Here is a 22,321-nt window from a genome sequence, read left to right as displayed (position 1 = left end):
CACCAACTACTCCTGGGCATGGGGCTTCCCCTAGAGTGTGGTTGATCCACCTAATGACACTTCATTGGAGAGAACTGATTTTCCCTTTCCAGCAGGTATCAGTTGCAAATAGCTTCTTGGTTAAGGGTGGGTCTTTGTGTCTGCAACCCTTTCTCGGTGCTGGGCTTTTGTCTGGTTTGAACCTGTGCAGGCCTTATTCATGCAGCCAGTCTCTGTGAGGGCATATGTGCTTTACCCAACCCTGTCATGTCTGGAAGACATTGGATTGCTTCCTTGGAGCCATTCATTCCCTCTGACTCTTAAAATCCTCTATCCTTTTCCATATATATTCCTGAGCCTGAAGGAGGGAGGTTTGGTAAAGACATCCATTGACAGCTTAGAAGCCACTCACTCTCTGCACATTGTACAACTGGAGAGCTCTCACTTTTTCTCTGTTCCTTTAGCACAGTAACAGTAGTAGGTTTCCCCTAGGGCCATGACCTATCCAGTCTTGGGCTCTCAGTTCTCCACCAGTTTGGCAGTGTCAGGTATGGGTTGCATCTCATGAAATGGGCCTTAAATCCAATATTAAACACACACAGTGACTGGTCAGACCCATACATATCCACTATTACACTAGTATATCCTGTGGACCACTTGCTCTTGTAGGTTCATGGGATCACTGCTACATGACACTAATGATTACTTTCCTCTCCCTCCAGTAGTAAAGTACCTTCTAGTACATCCCATGAATGCTATCAGCAGGGATACAGCCTCTAGTTGGGCATCAGCTTATTGTAATGTCTTCAGTGATAGAACTTTGATAAAGTTGAGGAGAGAAAAACCAATACCCTTGACAGTAGCCTATGATGTTTGGGGTGGGGGTGTCTGTGGGACACCTTCATTCAATGACCCAGCAAAATGTAACCCATCGTCAGCACTGGAGACTTTACTTGGTGACATAAGACATCTAGGTGGGTGCCTAGCCTTGTGAACACGGTTTCTGGGGAGCAAACTGAGACCCCATGCTTGCTTAGCAAGCACTTCTCTAACCAAGCTATCAAGCAGCCCTCGTATCTTGGTAAGAAGTCATTCGTATTTTTGTTCATGCACAAATATAAACTACAACTCGGGGGAATATTCTACAGAGACGATCCTTTGCTAATGAGTGACTTAACTGCTGGTTCAGCATCCCTAACAGAGCAATTTTGTTCTCCATTTGAAGCTGATGATGCTTTCTGTTTATGGGGAAATTGAGGAAATTTTATGAGCAAAATCATATTCCATGTAGCATGACCAAATTGAGAGATTAGAGAAGGTAACAGCAACTTTCCCTCAGGAATATCAAGAATTAAACATTCTACAACTAAAATCCCTGTCTGGGCAGATATTCTCCAGTGTATCTGGCTTGTGTCTGAGTCTTATGCAGCAGGTTGGCTCCCTGAGGGGCCTCAGTTTTTAGAGTAGCACTGGAGGGGCCTTCAGATGTCTTCTGTTGTGGCTATGAGTTTACTTTGCTATTATTAGTTCTAACATTCATTAGATGCTTACCATGTGCTATTCTGAACATTCAAAATGCAGTTGCATAATGAATGTTCTCAGACAACCAGATGAGGTAGGTGTTGCTTGGCTGTGCCTCAGCCTGTGGATATCCAGAAAACGTGTGAGTCCTGAATGGGTCCCATGCACTAATGGTCTGAGGTCCTACAGCGAACACATGGCAGAAGTAACATTTAAACCCAGGTCTGTGTCTTAGGCTACAGTGTACATTCAGACAGAAACAATTGTTATTCCAGTCCCAAGGCTCTAATGCCCTCTTCTGGCCTGTCTGGGTGCTGGGAATCAAACCCTGGTCCCCTGCAAGTGCAGAAAGTACTCTTAATCACTGAGCCATCTTTGCAGCCCCCCAAAACCGACCTTTGACTTGGCAGAAATCTGTGATTGCCTTGCACAGTTCTCTGATGAGAAGAAAGTGTTTTCAGTTCTGAAAGTTTCATAAAAGCCCCATGTTTTCTTGTGAGTTTATGAGGGTCTGCCATCAAATTTGTAACCTTGACAATGTGCCGTGAACATGAGAGTGACAACTGTTTTCTTACTTCATATGGTGCTGTTAAAAATGGATGACAAAAGATGTCTTTTGTCAGCCTGTCTTCACATGGACTCTGAAAACAGATCTGTGGGCTCTCAGAAGTGTATGAGTTTATCTAGCGTGCTAACTGGCCTCTGGCATCTTGGGACACGGTACTGTGCCCTTAAGTCAACATCCTCTCCTTTCAGCTTTCTCCTGACTCCACAGCATCGTCTCCACAGAGCACACAGATACACCCCACAGCTCCAAGAGCTTCACTGCCTCTTTGTTAGAGACCTTCATGTCCCTTTTACCTACTAAGTAAATTTAGCAGCAAAAATCATGACCAAAAAAAATAAAAATCCAATGTCTCATATTGTGACTGGTGGACCAGAAAAGGCCCACAGTCTCACACCCCAGTTACTGTTAGATGGGATAATAATTTATAATGAGTTACTTTACCCTCCTAATAAAAGCAGGTACTGTGGGGATCACATGCTTCTTGGCCTCCACGTTTTAGTGGCTCAGTCTCTCAGACAGCTCACACTGAGCTGGCTCTGTAGACTCGCAGGCATTTCAGTCAGGAAATACATTTCAGCCATTCTCTGAGCTCTTGTTCTGAGCCACACCTCAGTTCTCTCAGGGAGGAGGTGACTCCCCTTCTTGCTTCTTTTGTTGCGACCTTTCTTGCTCCCACCCAAACTGGTCCTAACAAGAGCACCAGAGGCCTTCTTGTTGTACACATCAGTGGACATAGCCAATGCCATTGGTCTTTTGGGTGCTTTGTATATGCGAACTAATTGAAATTTCACAGGACCCACAGATTGATCTGCCCATCACTGTGGTTCTGAAAGGATAACTAACTTGTCTAAGGTCACAGAGATAGCAAATGACAGGCTGCCCACTCCCCCAGACACAGACTTTACCTGCAGTGGATTGATGGTATTTGCTTAAAATTTTATGATCTTAAAACTGGAGATATATGGTTTACTGGCTAAGAGTGCTTGCTGTTCTTCCAGAGGACCCAAGTTCAGGTCCTAACACTGATGCTGGGTAGCTTACAGCCACCTGGGATTCTAGATCCGATACCCTCTTCTGGCCTCTGAGAACACCCGAATACTAACACACACACACACACACACACACACACACACACAAGTAAATCGTTAATAAATGACAAAATACTGTGATCTTACCTTGTCCCAGTACCCCCTAAACTTTATTACACCTAACAACAATGTGCATTCTAATTCATGGTATCTGGAATCGACTGGCATTTTTAGGAGATTCTGTTTTGAAAGTAACATTTATTTCCTTACGTGCTTCTTGCCTGTTCTCCGGAAGAGGTAGGGAAAGAACAGACAGAGAGGCGTGCGTCTCACATTCCTTTTTAGGTGCCATCTGTTTCATTTCCTCTTTCTTTGACCTGTCCTTTTTTTTTTTTTTTTTTTTTTCCTGGCTCCTCTGACTTAAAAGATTCCATTCAAAAGTTCTGGATAAGATGAGATCTAGTCTGACTGCACCCTCAGCTGTAATTAACAGGAAGTGTGGGGCTTTGATTTCCTTATGGCTGTATGGAGTGTTTGCCCTCGTGTACAGTTCTAGCAATATCCTGATGCTTTCGGCCAAACAGGTCCCAGCATCAGGCCCTCGATAGCATGCTCCTAGGCATGATGTCCACGTTCCAGGGCTTCTATGACCTGCTCTTATCCATCACTGAGCCTCAGCTCGTGGGCCCAGAAACCAGCAAACAGCCCTCCACCTATGATTATCACAGCCTCCCAGGCCTCCTCAAACCCTGCCATCCTTCCAGAATGCTCTTCTCCATATGCCTCTGCCAAGCCTCAGCTCTTTCATGTCTCCTTCCCTGTTTGCCTTAATGGACCACTCACCTTTCACTCTCTGGAACCTTATATATCTTTGCATTTCTTCAGGATGCCAGTCATATTTTGCCTTGTAATTATTTGCAGATAGTCTTTAACTTGCCCAGCATGGGGACCACTTTTTCATTGTACTCACAGCAAGCTCCAAGCTCGCTACCAGATGTCCATATACTGGCTAGAGCATCGGTTCTGCTAAAATCCAGTGTCTGGTTATTTCTTTCAGTTACATCTTATAGTATTTCTTACATTTGTGTATATGCATGTGGGCATAAAAAGTGGGTCTATCTTCCTGTGGTTTGGAAAACAGTATATTGGCTATAGGAGAGTTTGAAATAACTGAAAAGCACAGATAGGACAATGAAGTCCATCTTGAATATCCTACGGTGGCCTGTAGGTAGTTGCTGTGAAGACTCAGTGTGTGTGTCTTTAGCAATTGCATTAACACACAAAATAGGCTTCTGTATTTTATTCTTCCTCTTTACTTAAAAACAAGAGTCATCCTTTGAATAATGGACATTCTTCTACCAACAGCATTGTCTCCTCTCTATATCTCTTATTTCTTATTTATGTCTAATTTCATTTGTTGGCTGTGACCTTTAGAAAAAGAATCAAGGTGTCAGGGAAATAATTTTGTAAAGTGCTTGCTGCATAATCACAAGGTCCTAAGTTCCACTCTCAGTGTTAAAGGGGGGCAGGCATTTCCCATCTCTCTGTGCTCACCCTTTCTCCCAGCCTCTGGTTCAGTCTGTCCCTTTTCATGCTCTGTCTGGCATCTAAACTGAGGACTACTTCATTTTTCTTTTACTTTGTACAAAGCAGGGTCTTGCTGTATTGCCCAAGCCGGCCTCAAAGTCCTGCTCCTCCAGCCCTGCCTCCCATGTGGCCTCAGATACCGGCAAGCAAGGCGAGCACAATTGCTCCTAGGTGTTCAAAAACTGTTTGTTTCCTTTCCCCCAGGAAAGCCCTCCATTGTCCATTTGAAGTTCCCAGGAGCCTCCTGTCCTATCCACAAGCTCCGCATGTGCCATTATAAAGAGAACATGTCCTCTGTCTCCCTCAGGGAATGACTGCTTAGCTACAATTTTATTTCAGTTTTATAGTAAAGAGTAGCTAAGGGCACACATGCTTCCATTTTATTTTTATGATTGGAGGTCACGTGCCTTTATGGTTCTAAGTTACACAGTTGTTGTATTGTTTTTCTTCCTACAAAACCTTCAAGCAAAACAAAACAGCTCTTCCGACCTTGTATCTTCTGCATTCAGAATATCACCCCCAGCCCTCAGACATCACTGGCCTCTTCTTGGGCTGAAGCTTCTCTGATCCAAGCAGCTGCACGGACAGCTTACACAAAGCTTGCTCATAACTTCCAGCATCTAGCGGGTATGTGTCTTGTAGTGGTCCGCAGTGGGGTGGGGCAGGCAGGACTTCTGTGCTGATGGATCCAGTAGCTCTGGAAGTCACATAGAACAGTGGCTTTGGTTGGAAGAGGAGTATGGAAGGAGTGTTTGCTCAGCTCCCTACCAAAGCTTGAGAAAATGCCAGCAATCTAAAGCCACTTTTCTACTTGTTTTCTTCTCAGGATGTGAGTAGTCACTGTTCAGTAGCTAGCCATATTACAGAGAGGCTGCATAGACTCCTTAGTTCATCCCCTGATAAGCTTGTTGACCTGAGCATCCTTGTCACCAACTCTGGTAACACAGAGGTCCTTTCTTAGCCCTGCCTCCTTATGTGCTTCTTTGGAGCATTTTCCAGCAGCATCTGCCTCCAGCAGCTGACCCTCAAGCAGATTCTGGTGCATTTACTAGGTGAGCAAACCATCAAGCCATCGTGTCTCAAAACAATTGGCACTTGAAAGAGTTTGTGATCACACAGTAGGCTGTTCATGTGACTTCAGGGGCAAGTGCCCTAAGCAATAAACGATCTGTTGGCCTTGGGCATAGTAACTGAAGATCTGTTGAGCCTGACAAAGCCACATCCACAAGGTGGTCAAGGCCATGAAGATGTGACTTCTGTCAGACCTTTGGGCTCACACCTTCCCTCCACAACCTCTGACACCAATATTGGATGCCAGTTTGAATTCTACAAGTATGTAGGGGTGCCAGGGTATCTTCTCTCTCAGCTTGCTGAATTTCACTTTGGCCTGCCTGTTGTACTGGTGGTAATGAAGCTGGGTTCTGCACAGAGAAGCTTCCTACTTGCTTCTCAATACATCCTCTGGGCAAACTTCCTTCTCAGGCTCTTGACCCCTCAGCTCTGCAGAATCCCTTTACTGTTCCTCTAAGGTCTCTTTGTGAGTGGTTAGAAAAGAACCCTCCCCCCCATCTTGCCTACTGTTTTCTTGAAGAAAAATAGAGGTGCTAGTAAGTAGGACCCTTGTAATGCAAAGATCACCCCCAACTTTTTAAGTATTTGTGTATGTAAGTAAGCATGTTGAGACAAACTTTTTGGTTTCTGCCATTGTACTATGAGCTCCAGGCTAGCTGGCCTGTCAGCTTCCCGGTGATTCTCTTGTCTCCCTGGAATTTCTCCATAGATCCCAGGATGCCTTAGTTAAACACCAAGATGCTGAGCTCCCTGGCTGCCAAGCTTCCCCCATTGCTGCTTTGTCTCTTGTCCCAGCAGAACAGGGCCAACAGCAAGGATACAGCCAGAGGGGACCCCTGCACCCCAGAGCATGTCCTTTACCCCTCCCTGCATGCAGTGCATACAGACTGAAAATGAGACACAGCAGAACAGGAGATGAGCCATCCAGCACCACACACAGCTGCAGCATAGCTCCATCTGGCCCCCTTCCTGCCTGTTCCCACCCTTTTCATTTGTGTCTATTGTTACTGCTGGAGACAGACCCCAGGACTGAACCATATTGCAGACTCTAGCCTTCTATTGATACAAAGCTAAAATTTTGTTCCCTTCTGAATACTTTCTAAGCAAGGTATATGTGTGTAGGGTATTGTGATTCGCATATAAAACTTCAAAGGAGTCTGCTTTCTTGACCAATGTTTAGTTTTATAAGCCTACATATATTGAAAATCATTTCTCAGAGGTCCTGTACTAGAATAAATTGCATTAGAGCTGCAGAATAAATTGCATTAGAGCTGCAGAATAAATTGCATTAGAGCACTGGAACCTTCCAAAGCTCCCTCAGGCAGAGCTGGTCTCCATTTCCTCTGACCTCCTCTAGACAGCACCCTATGCAGGCTTCTGTAATGGCATTTAACCAGGTTGGGCTGTGATTTATCTGTTTATACGCCTTTGTCCCTCTCACATATGCCCGGTAGCATCGGGGTCCTCTAGAGCAAGAACCAGGCTGCATTTGTCTTTGTTAATGTCACAGTCCGTACAGATCCTGAAAATGTGCTCGCCATTTCTTTCTGCCAAGTCTACCAATGTTTAAACAGGTTTTCCAAGATTTTGAATTGAGCATTAAGGCAGTTTCGCCAGCCATATATTAGTTAGTGCTTTAATAGCAATCAGAAGATCTTATATTAACCATTATCACAGTAATAATATGTAATGTAGTATTATAGTATTGTTGCATGCCTACTATGCCCAGGGACTGTTCTTGGCTCATTATACATTTTACATTACTGAATTCTCTCTGCACACATAGATGCAGATAGAATCTTCATCTGTCTTTACCCATACACAGTACTTTTTTTTCCTCTAAAGTCTAAGTAGCCCAGGCTGGTTCCAAACTGTCCATATAGCCCAGGCTGAGCTTGAACTTGAATCTCCTGCCTCTAGCCTTTGTTGCCTTTACTTTAGAGATGTGGAACAAAGATGGATTCGCCCACCCCGCCCTCTGGTACAGAATTAACAAACAGGGAACTTGGATTTGAGCTGGTCAGTCTGGGCAAGGAAAGGAGGGGAAAGATGAAACACTATTTTTAAAGATGTTCTTTACATAACCTTTTGGAAATCTGTTTTCTTTTCTAAGTGTAATGTGTTCCTATGGTTGTACACTTGAATGCCAAGGGCACAGTGTGGCCCACACAGGAACTGTGAGCTGCTGAGAAACAGAAGCCGCGACTCCGAGAATCAGAGCAACTACGCAGAGCGGAGAGCGGCTGGGTTTTCAGGAAATACATATTTGCATTAATTTTTAAGAAATTTGGCATTTAATTACCTTTAATATGAAACTAATAGCATTTTTACTAAATGATAGTTAATAACATCTTCCTGTTTTATTTTCTTTTAAATTAATTTTTTAAATTTTGCAAATGGATATTGTTTAGATAGACTTTTTTTTTTTTTAAATCAAACATATAAAAATGCATCGACTCACCCTGATTGGTGAGCTCTTTCCTGCTTTCTGTGTCATTGACATGGCCCTGCCCCAGCTGTGTCACTGCAGTATGTGGGCACTAGGCTCCTCAGGAGAGCCAGGCCACCTCTGTGCTTGTGTGACAGCTGACGCCTTTAGTTTTTACAGCTATTGACATATTTCAGTTTCTTTTTCCTCTTGATTTTTACTGCTAATCTGCCTAGATAACTGTCCATCTCATTAAATTAGCCTTCCTTTTTTGGTGATTGCATTTTCTTCACTCTGGCAGGATTTCACTGTAGTCAGGGATGGAGCTGTGGTCCTCGGCCTCAGTTTCTCAGCTAGGATGGTAGGTGCGCCCTGCCTCACCCACCTGTTCTTTGCTTTGCAGTCACCTCAGCTGTCACCTCCCTTCCTTCTCATTCTGCATTTTGCTCTCTGACCTTTTCCTGGCCCCTGTCCTGCCTGCCCTGGCTGTGCTCTGTGATTCCTTGGCGTACCTTCTAGAAGCAAATGCTGAAGTCCCTGCTCTCATCCTTCTTTAATCACCGCAGAATGAGTTTTTCTTATAACTAAAATATCTGTGGCACCACATGTGGTGACTGCCCTCATTGTCCTCGCTGTTTAAATAATCCTCAGGTCTGCTATTCCTCAGATGTAGGTGCTGAGTTTCCAGTTGCTTTACTCTTTACACTGAGCCTCCCATTCAGTTGCATCATACTGAAATGGGATCTATACAGTTTTACAGCAGTTTCCAGCGTTTTTTCTTATATTGTTCTTTATAGGGTTGTTCGTGCTACTGTTCAATATTAGCCTCATATTTAAAAGCTGGATAAATGTGTTGAGAAGTTGTGCACTTATGAGCAGCTGTGGAGGTACATATTGTAGTCCCAGCACTCACATGGTTGAGGCAGGAGGATCATAAATTCAGAGATAACCTGGGCTACATAGCAAAGCCCATTACTCTCTTTATTCTTTAAATACACATGTTCTGATGCTTCGGGTCAGTTTCTATGTTTTGAATGGAGAACTTATTGCAGGGTGAGTGATTTCCTCCCTTACAAACAGAACACTGAGGCAAGACCTACTGAGTTTGTTCTCCCTCACACCTAGCTAGCTACTGTGAGTGGCTGGTGGCGTGCGCCCCACATGTAGGCTCAGGGTGCATCTCCCATCTTTGTATGGGATTCTGTGGCCTCTCTGATCCCTAGGGTTATTGCTAGAGTCAAGGAAAAGGGACCAAGACAAGGCATACCCCTCTTGAGGGTGTTTCTGTACAAGCCAGACAGGACTTCTGCACATCTGCTGATGGAGACAATCAAGTCAGGTGGTTAGCTACCACATAGAAAATGAAGTTCAGCTTTGTGTCCAAATATGACTATGGCATCGTAGAAGGAAGTGGCCATATAAACCACTGTGCCATGGGATGGGCTGGAAGAGATGGGTTGGTGCCTTGGGCATTCTGATGGGTTCTGGGGGATATTGAGTCCAATATTTTAACAAAATGTTTAGTATCAATTTTCTGTGCCAGGTTTTCTATGCTTTTAATAGGCCAGACCAGATGTCTGTGAGGAGTAATTAGATAAGGAGGGCTACCTGGCAACAGCGTTTCTACCGTGGTAAAAGACTTTTCTGTAATGTTGGGGGTTTTGGTCCCTTGGTTATCTAGGGCACTCTGCTTTTCATCATCCAGTGTGACAGTCTTTGTAGGCCCTAGACAGCTATAGAATGGGGACCAGGAGGGCCTCACTGGGACTGCCACTGTGTATCCAACCTGCATGTCACTAGCACAACCTCCTTCCCAGCCAGGGCTCCACTTCAGTCTGTCTGGGAAGCCCCTCTAGGACATGCTCAGCGGCATTTGTTTAAGCCTACAAGAGTTTATTAGGGACTCCCCAGGCTGACTTCACCCTGTACTGGCTGATTTAGGTTGCTTGGCTCTTCCTTCTCTTTGTTCTTTCTCGTGTGATAAACCAGTAGACTGTCTGACATTTCTCTCATGAGTAATGAGCCTACTGTGCCTTCCAGGGATCAGCTCCATTTTCCATAGGATCTCAGCCTTCATCTATTAGATGCCCAAGAAATCTCTACTCTACAGCACACAGTGGGCTTAGCACTGCAGATACTGTGGTGGCCACAGATCTTGTCCTCATGGAGCTTATTAAGGAACAAAGGGTGTGACCAAGGAGAGACCCAATGAAATCAAGTAATCACAGGGAAGAATATAAAACACAACTTTGCTGAGTGGCCCTTTGCCCAGGCGAGAGGTCAGAGAAGGCATCTTGAAGCAATGGGAACTTGGGTAGGTTGGGAGGAGGGGCCAAGCCATCTAAGTTGAGAGCAGTAACTTGTAAATGAGGAAAGAGGGGAGACAGCAGGGAGGTGGGACTGTGGGCCATAAGCATTTGGGATTTACCAGGTCCACCAGCCACTGTGTGGAAGCGGGCCTGGAAGGAAGCAGCGGTGTGGAACTAGGTCAGTTAGGAGGCAGCCGCAGCCATGTAGGTAGGGGTGAGAGAGTCTTAGTCTGAGATCTGAGTTAAGTCTCTTTCTAGATTTCATGACCCTGAGTTCAGAGGGCACCAACTCTTTCCTAACTATAAAATCTCAAAGTGTGTTCTTTCTTTCTTCTCAGACTTATTGAACTGAGACAAGCTTTATGCCTCTTGTTCTAATCTCAGCAAAGGGAAAGAACACGGTTGCCTGTGCTTGGCAGTGCTGGGGGTGTGGTGGGAATACTCTTTATGTTCATCCTTGGATATGCAGGTGAATGGCATCAGCTCTCCTCCCCAGTCCTCCATGAGGCTCACACGGCCAGGACATTACCAACTTAGATTTCAGGAGTAGCAAGTGAGAGTGAACGGCCTCTGCCTCTTCCTCTCCCCGCGAGAAACACTGAACTGACTGCGGTGCTCACTCCAAGCCCCTGCCGCAGCCTGCAGCAGCGTCTCCTTATCACAGCCTCTCTGCCGTTCCTGTCTTTTTAACAGTGAATGGTGTCCACTGTCCCTGGAGAGCTGACCTTGTCTCTCACTTGTACTTCCTCAGTATTTTGTGTGTTTGTATGGGGGGACACATTGCCACAGTATGTGTGTGGACAGGAGGCCAGACGACAACTCTGTAGAATCTCTTCTTCTGCCTGTGTGTGCATTCTGGGAACTGATCTCAGGTCACCAGGCTGGCTCAGTGAATGGGTGTCCCCACTGAGCCATCTCTCAGACCCTTTCACTCACGGTTAGAACCGGCCCCAGAGCAGGTCAGTGCTCAAGCTCTCTCTTCTGACCCCGTCTGCAAAGTGTGTGCCCTGAGTGCCCTCCATTTTTTATAGTTTTCTAGGAAGACTCATGGAACTCACTGATAGAGCAGTTAGCACACATAGTTCTGTGACGTCCAAAAGGACAGTTAGCATAAGCAGAGCCCATGTGAGTCCTCGTGTGGAGCTTCCAAATGTCCTCTCCAGTGGAACCCTGGCTTGGGATGGCTGTGATGCTCAGAGCACTGGCAGAGTGACCAGCTGGCTTTCTGGTGGTTTTGATCACATGGATGACCTTAGCCCTCAGTCTCTCCAGAGGGAAGCTAGCATGTATGACCTAAACCCCACCAACTACATAGTACTTGACAGTATGGCTTGAACCTCTTAAAAAAGAACACTGTGACTCAAAAGGGGAACTCAGACCTCTGTTTGGACAAGATGAAATTCCATTGCCCACTCTTAGCCTAAAGACAATGTGGAATTATACACTGCCAATGGCCTGCCACAGACATAGACACCCTCCATGTGTGTCCAGAGGTTATTTTGCAGTGGAGGATTAGTAGTAGACCCTGGGCTTGTTTTGAACCTTCTAGGTGAGGTGATGCTTGGAGGGTAGCTGCCAGTTTCTGAGGCCAGGCTGTCACTGTCATATCGTGTCATATACCCTTAGCTGTGATTTTTTTTTTAACCTTTTCCTCATTAAAACTGAGATTAAGACTAGTGCCTACTTCGTACTGTTTTCACATAAGGTAAATAAGAATGTGTGTGTTAGGGGCTAAGAACACATCGTGTATAGGAGCACATAAAGGAAAACTGGGTACAATTTCACATTTTGGGTGTTTATTTATTTATTTATCTAATGCATATAAGTGTTTTTGCTTGCATGTATGTGTGTGTACCACATGCATACCTGGTGCCCATACAAGCTAGAAGAGGCTGGATCCCCTAGCGCTGGAGTTACTGGCATTTGTGAGCTACCATGTGTGTGCTGGAAACTGGACTTGGGTCATCTGCAAGAGCAACAAGTGATCTAAGCATCAGGGCCATTTCTCATGTCCTCTTTGCTTTCAACGTTTAGATTTTAGTTTGTGTACTGGGTACCATGTGAATACTAGTATCTGTGAAACAGGAAGACATCAGATCCCTTGAAACTAGAATCACATTTGATTGTGAGCTACCATGTAGGTGCTGGGAATTGAACCCAGGTCCTCTGCAAGAACAAGTGCTCTGAACTGCTGAGCTATCTCTCCAGTGTACCACCACCCCCCCCTTTGTGTTTTGAAACAGAATCTCACTGTATTCCTGGCTAATCTGGAACTCTCTATGTAGACCTTGAACTCAAAGATCCCTCTGCCTTCTATTTTTATATTTACCATGAGAAAAATATTCCCAATTTTTTTCATATCCTTTAATATGGTGAAATTTGTTTGTGTGGGGTAGTTCTGAAAATGTGTCCTTTATTTCACACCTTCATGTCTTTTAAACAGCAGTGAAAGTATGAGGTAGGAGTTGTAAGACATCGTGGGAAAGAGCCTGAGTTAGAGGGGAGACGGACACCCCAGGGGGTGGGGGGTGGCAAATGTGTTCGGGTACATTCGGATATGGACATTTTTTGACAGACCTTTGCTTTAAATGGCAGGGATATTTTAACAGCTGAAACACACACATACGCCATTTTTTCATGTTGCTTCTGAGAAGGCTGGAAGGAAGCCATCTTGAGAGTAGCTTAAGGACTGCCGGGCCAAGCTCCAGTCTCCTTTCTGCTCACCACTTTCTAGGACCGAGCTCCCTAAAGGCAGTCATTGGCAAGCTGCACATGGCTGGCCTTGAAAGGGCCACATTGGCCTTCCAGAAACTGTTTAAAACTGAACGTAGCCCAAGAGCTTTCTCTGATGGTTATGCCTTGAGTTTGTGCCAGCCGCTAATTGTTCTCTAGGCTTTCCTGGGAAGGTGGCTGAGTGTAGGGCTCAGCTTTGAGGTCTGCCATCTGCGAGCCGCTATTTGTCCACACATGATGTGGATCAAGACTGTTTGTTCAGGGATCACAGCTTTAATGTTTTCCAGTTTGAGGAAATGTTCCATCAAGGTGGGACTTGCTCTCAGACTCCTAAGGCCTTGAGGTTCCCAGAGACTGTTTCTAGGTTGGGTCCACCAGCTAGTGTCGGTATGTGGGGCTGCTTTGAGGAGGGAGTCACAGGAACTTTGCAAATGGAGGCTCAACTACCTAACTGAATTTTCTTCCCCCAGCTCATCTCTAGTGATGCGGATGGAGCCATCCAAAGAGCAGGAAGATTCCGAGTGGAAAACGGCTCTACAGATGAGGTAAGCATTCTCCAGATCCTGCATTACCACTAAGCACTCAGCTGTGGCAGTGGACAGAGACCCCATGAGCACAGATGCGTTGTCTAAACTGAGCCCTGGAAGGGACAAATAAGAATTTTCCAGAGCTTTGAACAAAGCAGACGTGAAAGGGAAATACCGTCACGGTCATAAAAGGTGCTGGTCATCTCCCTATTCTCTCAAAGATCATCATGAAGTTAAAAGACACATGGGACTGCTCAACCCACAGCAGGCGGAGGGAGACCTGCAGCCTCTTTAACTAACCTCAGGTTCTCTGAGGATGAGACCTCCTGCCTCCACGTCCTCAGAACACTGAGATTACAGGTATGCGTGCACCACCATGCCAGTCTGTGCGGTGCTCAGTATCGAACTCAGGGCTTTGTGCATATTAAGCAAGCACTCTGCTTGAGCTATGTCCCCAGTCACACAGTGTAAACTTTTAATACATCTACATCTCATGGAGCTATCGAATAAGGGTGATTAGCATATCCAAATAAAGACACTTTATTTTATTATAGATTACAGTGCTGAGAACAATCCCCAGGCCTGATTGGTTCTAGGAAAGGGCTGTACCACTATGCTACCCTCATGACCCAGAGTCTTTTAAATTGAAGTCCTCACAACTTAATGCAAGACACTGGGTATGCGCCACAGAGCCATAGAAGAAGCAGGTCCAGCTGTTCCTTACTGGAGCTACTCTGAGAACCATGAGCCTCCTCTGTGTGGCAGTCAAGCTCAGGAGACGGTGGCTGAGATTCGAGGCAGCCTCAGGGTACGGTAGAGATGGCTTTAGGATTTAAACCTCAGCCAACCACTAATGGGACTTACTGTCTCTGAGTCAGTTTTCTGCTGAATAAGATAGAGATGGTCCTGCTCTGCCACACCCGGTCTCGCTGCCAGCGGTTTGTGTTTTAGACTTAAGCACAGGTTTTCATAGTCCACATTGAGTGTAATCTCATTAACACATCTCACGATTACTAATTGTCAGGAGTCTGGTGACATCTTGATTCTGTCGCCTGTCCTATTAGCTCCCCCACCGAGCAGTTTTGCATCTCCTTCAGATGAGCTTGTCCTGCCATCTGTGTGCTCATTCCAATTATTAATTAAAAGGAGCATTGCCCCGGGTGGACCACGGGGGACTCCCTCCCTGCACCCTCCTATGTCAATTAGTTGATGGCAAAACAGAGGGAACAGCCTTTCGGCTCTTCACACGGTTACCTTTGTCAGCACGAGAAGGTTGCAGACTGTTTGCAAATCCTATTTGGGGGAAGAGCAGTTAATAATGAAGAACGTGTCGTCTGGCTGGCAGTTCCTCTTGGGGATTATAGCGATACTTAAATAGGGAAGACCCAGAACAACCCTGATTTCTATCCTAGAGACCAACTGCAAGTTACAGAGCAGCGGCACACTGGAGTGCTTAACTGCAGAATTGTGTTCTATAGACAGGAATGAAGTTGGGCTAGAGGAGTGCTCAGGGTAAGAGCACTTTCTCTGCAAACAGGAACCCAAGTCCTAATCCCAGCACCCATACCAAAGGCATGGCTGCGTGTTCCTGTAGCTCCAGTGTTAGAGGGCAGAGCTTACAGGTAGATCCTGAGATCACCTGCGGCCCCACAGTCACCTGCACACACCTGCACGTAACTGAAAATAATTTAAAAAATAATCTTTAAGAAATGTGCCTCTGGAGAACAACAGTGAGGTCAGAAGGTAGTTGTAGGGCCTCAGCATCCTAATTTATGCAAGCCGTGGATTTTACAAGTCTCTAGTCAATGGAATTGTTGTTTGAGTCTTTTAAATGTTTGTGTTTGATTTTGAGAAGGTTGTCTTACCATATAGTTCACTCAGATTTTCCTAAACACTTTGTAGCCTATGAGAGCTTTGAACTCATGAGCTTCCTGTATCTACTTCACATATACTAGGATTACAGATGTGTGCCATCATGCATGGCTTAAGGGTTTAACTCTTAAAAAAAAAAAAAAGGTATTAACAGGTTAACAGGAACAAGGCAGATCCAGATCCAGCTGTTTTCTAGATTTTCTCCTTTTCCTCCTTCCCTCCATCTCTTTTGTCCCTCTTTCTTTTGATCTCAGCCTAGCCTCAATCTGTCTGTGTAACCTCAGATGGCCTTAAACTGATCTTCCTGCTTTCACTCCTCAAATGCTAGGACTGCAGGCCTGTGCCATCGTGCCTACTTTCTGTGGTTCTGGAGATGGGACCAATGCTGGGATCCTGTAAACCCCACCCCACAGTTACCTAGAAACACTATAAAAGGGTCTGCTTGCCCCCTCCTCTCCTGCCCTCCTGCTCCCTTGGTCTCTCCCCCTTGCCCCTCCCCTCCTCATTCCCTAACCCCCTCTCTTTTCGTGCTCCTGGCCAACCTCTGCTTCTCTACTCCTCTCCTCCCTTTCCCTCCTGTCCCCTCCCTTCCCCTCCCCTCTTCTCTCTCTGTCTCTCTCTGTCTCTCTCTGTCTCTCTCTCTCTCTCTCTCTCTCTCTCTCTCTCTCTGTCTCTCTCTCTCTCTCTCTGCCTCTAACTACCCTCTTACCTCCCCTCCCCATGCCCTGAATAAACTCTATTCTGTACTATACCGTCCTGTGGCTGGTCCCTCATGGGGAAGAGATTCCCAACATGGGCCCCTTAGAAGCATCCTCCATTCCCCCATGACTCGACGCACCTCCATGGAGCATACCCCCCACACCCTCTTCATCTTTCTCCTAACATTAGTGCCAAAACCTGGGACATCATCTTTCTCTTTCCACCAGCCCCCTCCCACCCATCTAGTATGCTCAGCAAGCACTCTACCAACTGAGCTACATCCTCAGGCCCCAAGGCATTTTCTTTAATGAAAAACAAGTGTCAGTATAATATATACCACTACTGTGTGTATATTCATGTGTGTGTTGTGTAGGTATAGCATGTGAATATATATATACATATATATGTGTATGTATATGGAGAGAGAGAGTGCGAGAGAGAGAAAGTGTGTGTGTGCAAATATGTAAACACATCTTTCTAAATATATAGCAAAGACCCAGGAGTGTTCAATCCAATCTTGTCTCATGGTTTTGCTGTGGGAAAAAAGTGGAGCGGGGTGTGGAATATGGAGGAGAAAAGATTTTAAGTTTTGTTTGGTCTCACTTTTTGTTTATGTTTACAGTTATAATGCTTCAATAGTCATATTTTTCTGTTGCTGCGCTAACATCTTATGACCAAAGGCAGCTTAAGGGAGAAAGTTTATTTTGGTTTGTGATTCCTGAGGTGAAGCACGGCAGCAAGCACTGGGCGTTGTAGCAGGAGCAAGAAGCTGGGAACTCATGCCCCCAATGCAGGCGCCAGACAGAGTGAGAGGGGAGTGAGACACGGCTGTATAATCTCAGGGCTTGCTTCAGACACACACCTCCTCCAGCCAAGCTGCACCTCACCCTCCCAAACAGTGCCAGTAGCTGAGAACCAAGAATTCAGATACCTGGGCCTGTGGAAGACATTTCCCACTCCAAGCACTGCCACTATGATTGGGAGAGAGAGAGAGAGAGAGAGAGAGAGAGAGAGAGAGAGAGAGAGAGAGAGAGAGAGAGAGAGAGTCTTTAAAAGGAAAAAAAAATCTAATCTGCCTTATTCTGGTATTACCTTGGCAGCTTAGCCTGGGAGGTGAAGCTAGTTAAATGCATCCAACCCTCTGTCAACCTTCCTATGGAGAGGACTCTGAGGACTCACGTCCATAACATAAAACTGTGGTCTCATTTGTAGCCTGAATGTATGTGGGAATTTCCGGCCAGAAGCCAAATAGTTGGAGACATTCAAACAGAATCGGGTATCTTATGTGGGTTTTGGTTAAATTTACATTGCTAGTAGGAGCATAAGGTGATGAGTCTTCTTTGGAAGTCTGTCTATCCTGACTAAATCTGAATGCCGGAGAGTGTGTGTGTCCATCAAGAGAGTCAGTCCTATTCACTGTGGTGTCGGTTGTATACAGCCTAAACATCCAACAGCAGGACAGTGACTACATCCTATGGACCATATGGAGATGAAGAAATAAGTCACTGCACCAACCACAAGTGTACTGAAGGATAAAAGGCCTGGCTTAAATGAATACACATAGAGGGTTTCATTCCTACAAAATCCCAGCAGGTGAAACTAACCCACGGCGAGAGAAGTCGGGGAGTTGGCTGTGGTTGGCCAATGGTTGTAAATGAGTGGTGGGCTGCCTGGAAACACTGTGTCTCCATCTCGGCCCCACCAAGTTTCAAGGCCGACCCATGTAGAAAATCACCCTTTGCTCTCTGCCGGAGCTCCACCTCATCAGAACTCAGAGCTCATTTCTTTGGGGTCCTAGGTAGAGGGTTTTGCTTCGTTCTCCATCTCTTTTGCAATTCTGTGTACACTCTTGTTTCTCCTCATTGTGTGTATTTAACAAGGGAGAATAGGTGTCTGGTTCTGTGAGATGTACAACTTTTGGGTACTGGGGTCACCGCTCCCCCCACATTCCAGTTAAGTATTCAGTGAAGATACACATGAAATAACTTTCTAGTCCTTAAACAATGACCTCACCCTCGTCAGCTGGCTCAGTAGAGGTCCACAGTATGTCATTGCTCACAGCCCCGCCTCTCCCTGCATTCTTATGTTCTTCAGTTGCCTAGCTCAGCCCTGGGGTACCCAGGGAGGCCATGTGTGATCCAAGGCAGGAACTTCAAAGGTTCTGGCAGTTAAACCTGTAAGCACCTCTCAGAGTTTTGTTTTTAAATGCATAAAACGCAGACTATGATAAAGCGAAAACATTTTAAACATCGTTTATGGTAGAGATACTTGGGATTTTTAATACATTAGAGAGCCGACTCAGCATCAGGTTTCATAAGCTCTGTAATGTTAATATAGACCATTGCTTTTCAAAGATCATTGTTAGCAGAATTGCCTGCATGCTTGTTCAAATGCAGGAGGACTTGGCTTTGGTCTTCAGTACTAAAGGGAGGTTGGAGAGAAGGAAGGGAGGAGTAGCGAGAAGAAAGAAAAGGAAGGGGAAAAATGGAGAAGATTCTCAGGCTCCACCTAGAGGGTTCTGAGAAAGGATGTTAGTAGCAGAGGCAAAAGCACACTGTTCAATGCATCTGAGGAGCCCTGAGCTAAGGCTCTGCTCAAAAGAAACTGCTCTAGTTTCTGCACCCAGGGCCTGGAAGCTCCAAACACCTGCCTGTGCTGGGGTCACAGCATTCTCTCAAAGCTCTCTTGGAGCTTTCTAGGGCTTAGGGCCTTGAAACCATGACATCAACCTCTCTGGAGTCTAAGTGGCTGAAGCCAACTCCCTGGCCTGAGTACCCCTTTGTTGTATAGGTTGTGACCTGAGGCTGGCTAGTGTGCCCCAAGATGCGCCTCAGCTGTATGTGCCTGGTTGCATAATGGGAAGACATGGGGAGCATGGGAGCTGCCAGGGACTCGTGGTGAAAGACAAGTGACTGCAGATAATGAATCAGGCAGAAATCCTCCAAGGAACACAAGCCAATTTGCTGCTACTCCTGAGTCACCCCAAAAGGTCACACAAAGAGGAAACACCATGAGATGCTCACAGTTAACCTTTCCAACAGGGAGCACATAGGCAGCTTAAATAGGTTTATCTAGATGAGCTGAGGACAAGCCTTACCCACGTGGTGTTCTGGCTGGGTTTGCAGACCCTGGATCTGTTTGTGAAGAAGCATCAGACAGCCATAAGCTAAAGAGTACTTTACTGAAAAAGCAAGAAAGAGAGGACATGACGTGCTTCAAAATGCCAGTGTCACAGAAGACAAAAATCTGAAAATGTTCTGAAAGGAATCTAAATGAGAGCCAGCAACAAAATGATCGTACGCTGAGGCCGGGAGCTTTCATCGGCGTTGAGTGTGTTGACAAGTGTGGAATACAGATGAAAATGTATTGTCTAGATGTTCACTTTAGGAAACTGATAAAGCTGAACTGCAGATCTGGTGATGTAGCTCAAAGGTTGAGTGCCTGCCTAGCATATAGGATCAAGGTTCAAACCCCAGCAGCAGGGAAAAGGCTATGCTCTCGTTATGTAAGAAAAGACCACTTTTCCTGAGAACTATATACTGAAGTTTTTGGGGATAAAGAGCTTTTACTTGTGCAGTGAGTCTTCAGTGGCTGAGAAAGAAATGTGTTCTGGGTGGATGGCTTTGTTGGCAAAAAAACCTGTACAAATGTGAGGACCTGAGGTCAGACCCCACCCCCAGCACCCATGTTAAAAGCCAGGCACCGCAACAGGCTCTGGGAATCTCAGCATTGTATGGGGTTTAGTGTGGGGTTCCTGGAACTTACTATCTAGAAAGTTTTGCCAGTCTGTGAGCTTCAGATTCAGTGAGAGGCCAGGTAACATAAACTTCGGGCCTCCACACATACATATACACTGTTCTTATTCTTGTAGAATTATTCTTATATTTAGGTAGGCTTAAAATTACTTCCAAATAACTATTTATATATGTATAAACATAGCTTTTGAGGAAAATCAAGAAAAAAAATCTTAAGACAAAATTAACTTTAACTGGATAGTGGTGGTGCACGCCTTTAATCCCAGCACTCAGGAGGCAGAAGCTGGCTGATTTCTGAGTTTGAGGCCTGCCTGGCCTACACAGCAAGTTTCAGGATAGCCAGAGCTATAAACCCTGTCTCTGAAAACAAAAACAAACACAAATACTTTAACCTTCAGTTTTACTCCCTAGTGGGTTAAAAACCCAGGTCATTTTTAAAAGGGCGCAAACAATAACGTAATAGGTAAAATTTTAAAAACAAGCAAAAGCCAGGTATGACTGGAGGAGTTCAGCCCCAGCTCTGCTGGTCAGTGGCACGCGCTTGGGCAGCATTCCATTTCCTCATAACCCTCTTGGTAGTGCTTCCAGACAAAGGCAGCTGGTAGGTTCTGCGTGTAACTTGGCATTTAGAGCACTCCACAGATGTCAGGATGCCCAGAGCCATGGCACAGACAGCTTCCTCATTCACCTCACAAGGCAGCGAGAGCCCGAAAGATGGCAGAAACACAGAAGAGGCCAGCAGATCCCCTCAGGAACAACTGTGGCATAGCCATCCTTTTTAAAGTCCAGTGGTCAGCTCAGAGAATATATCGTATCAGCAATCTAAAACCCAGATTGCTGTGCCCTTCTCCTTTTAATCTAGTCTACAGAGATCTGGCAAAGAAAAAATCTGAAAGCCTCATTGTCAGTTCAGAAGTGAAGAAAACGTTAACGTGGTATGAACTGATGGCAACTATCTAGAAAGTCACCAAGGCATGCATGTCACATGTCACACAGCATAGAATTACAACACATGTCCTGGATAGTCTGTTTTCCATACATGGCATGAGGTAAACTCCATAGAGCTTCTCTCCAATAACTTTTAACACAGTCTCAGCCTGGCCATCAAGACCCACATGTTTACTGTAAGAAGATTTAATGTCTCATGAAGACAGGAAAAGAGCTGAAGAGATGGCTCAGAGATTAAGAACACTCACTGCTCTTGGTGAGGACCCAGGTCCAGTTCCTGGGACCCATGTGGCAGCTTACAACTACTTGTAACTCCAGCTCTAGATCTGATGGCCTCTTCTGACCACTGTGGGCATCTGTGCTCACATGACACACACAAGTTCTCTCTCTCTCTCTCTCTCTCTCTCTCTCTCTCTCTCACACACACACACACACACACACACTAAAAATAAAAATAATAAAACAAATGAATCTTTTATGAAAATAAAATGAGAAGTGATCTGGGTTAGTTGGCAAAGTATTAGTAGAAATTGATCTTTAATAACACATATCCAACTGATGACCATGAAGTATGAGAGAACATGTAGTAAGCAGCTTTATTAGTGCACAGTGCACATCTGAGAAGTTTAGAACATCTCTGAGGCCAAAATTGCCACAAACAAGTTTGGAGTAAAGATTTAATCGGAAGACAAGATTTGCATTGTTTCAAAGGTTTCAAATATTATTTTTAAAATGCTACACAATACTTAGGGAAACAAAAGACATAATAGGTATCCCACAAAACAGAAAATCATAAATGACCAATAAATATGAAGAAATTAGATTAAGGCCATTATCATTTGAGTAGGTTAATTCTCAAGTGCCTAATAAAGGAGTGAGTTTAACCTAAAGGAAGTGGGTCAGTGAGACATCTCAGCGGGTAAGGCTGTCAAACCTGACAACCTGAGTCCATCCTCAGAACTCACATGGTGAGCAGAGCAAGTTGTCATGACTTCCACACATGCTCGATGGCACGTGCTTCTAAACATGCACAGCACACAATAAAAAAAGAATGGGAAAGGAGGGATGGCTCAATGGTGTAAGAATATTTGTTGCACAATTATGACAACTAGCTTGGATCTCGGCCCCTACTAATCAGATAGGCACCTGTGGATGACAGGCGGTCACTGTGGCTTGCTGACCTGCAGCCTTCATGAGAAAGGCAAGTTTGTGTCCAGGAAGAGATCCTTCCTCAAAGGAATAGTAAGAGGGTGATAGGAGAGAACATCTTAAGATGCCCTTCCTTAGTCTTGGTTC

General features: G+C 45.3%; 1 protein-coding gene across 1 annotated transcript in view; it reads left to right on the top strand.

Annotated features, from left to right (window-relative positions):
* Positions 1-22,321, top strand: part of GARNL3 (GTPase activating Rap/RanGAP domain like 3) — a 132,718-nt gene that overhangs the window by 43,256 nt on the left and 67,141 nt on the right. The window contains exon 4 of the mRNA XM_080927048.1: positions 13,695-13,769. Coding sequence (XP_080783174.1) covers positions 13,695-13,769 — 75 coding nt within the window. The remainder of the gene's footprint in view (positions 1-13,694; positions 13,770-22,321) is intronic.

Source organism: Micromys minutus (genome assembly GCF_963924665.1).
Source record: "Micromys minutus genome assembly, chromosome: 13".
In the NCBI taxonomy this organism is placed as follows: Eukaryota; Metazoa; Chordata; class Mammalia; order Rodentia; family Muridae; genus Micromys; species Micromys minutus.
The sequence above is the reverse complement of the archived record's forward strand: the minus strand, read 5'-3'. Positions and strand labels throughout refer to the sequence as shown.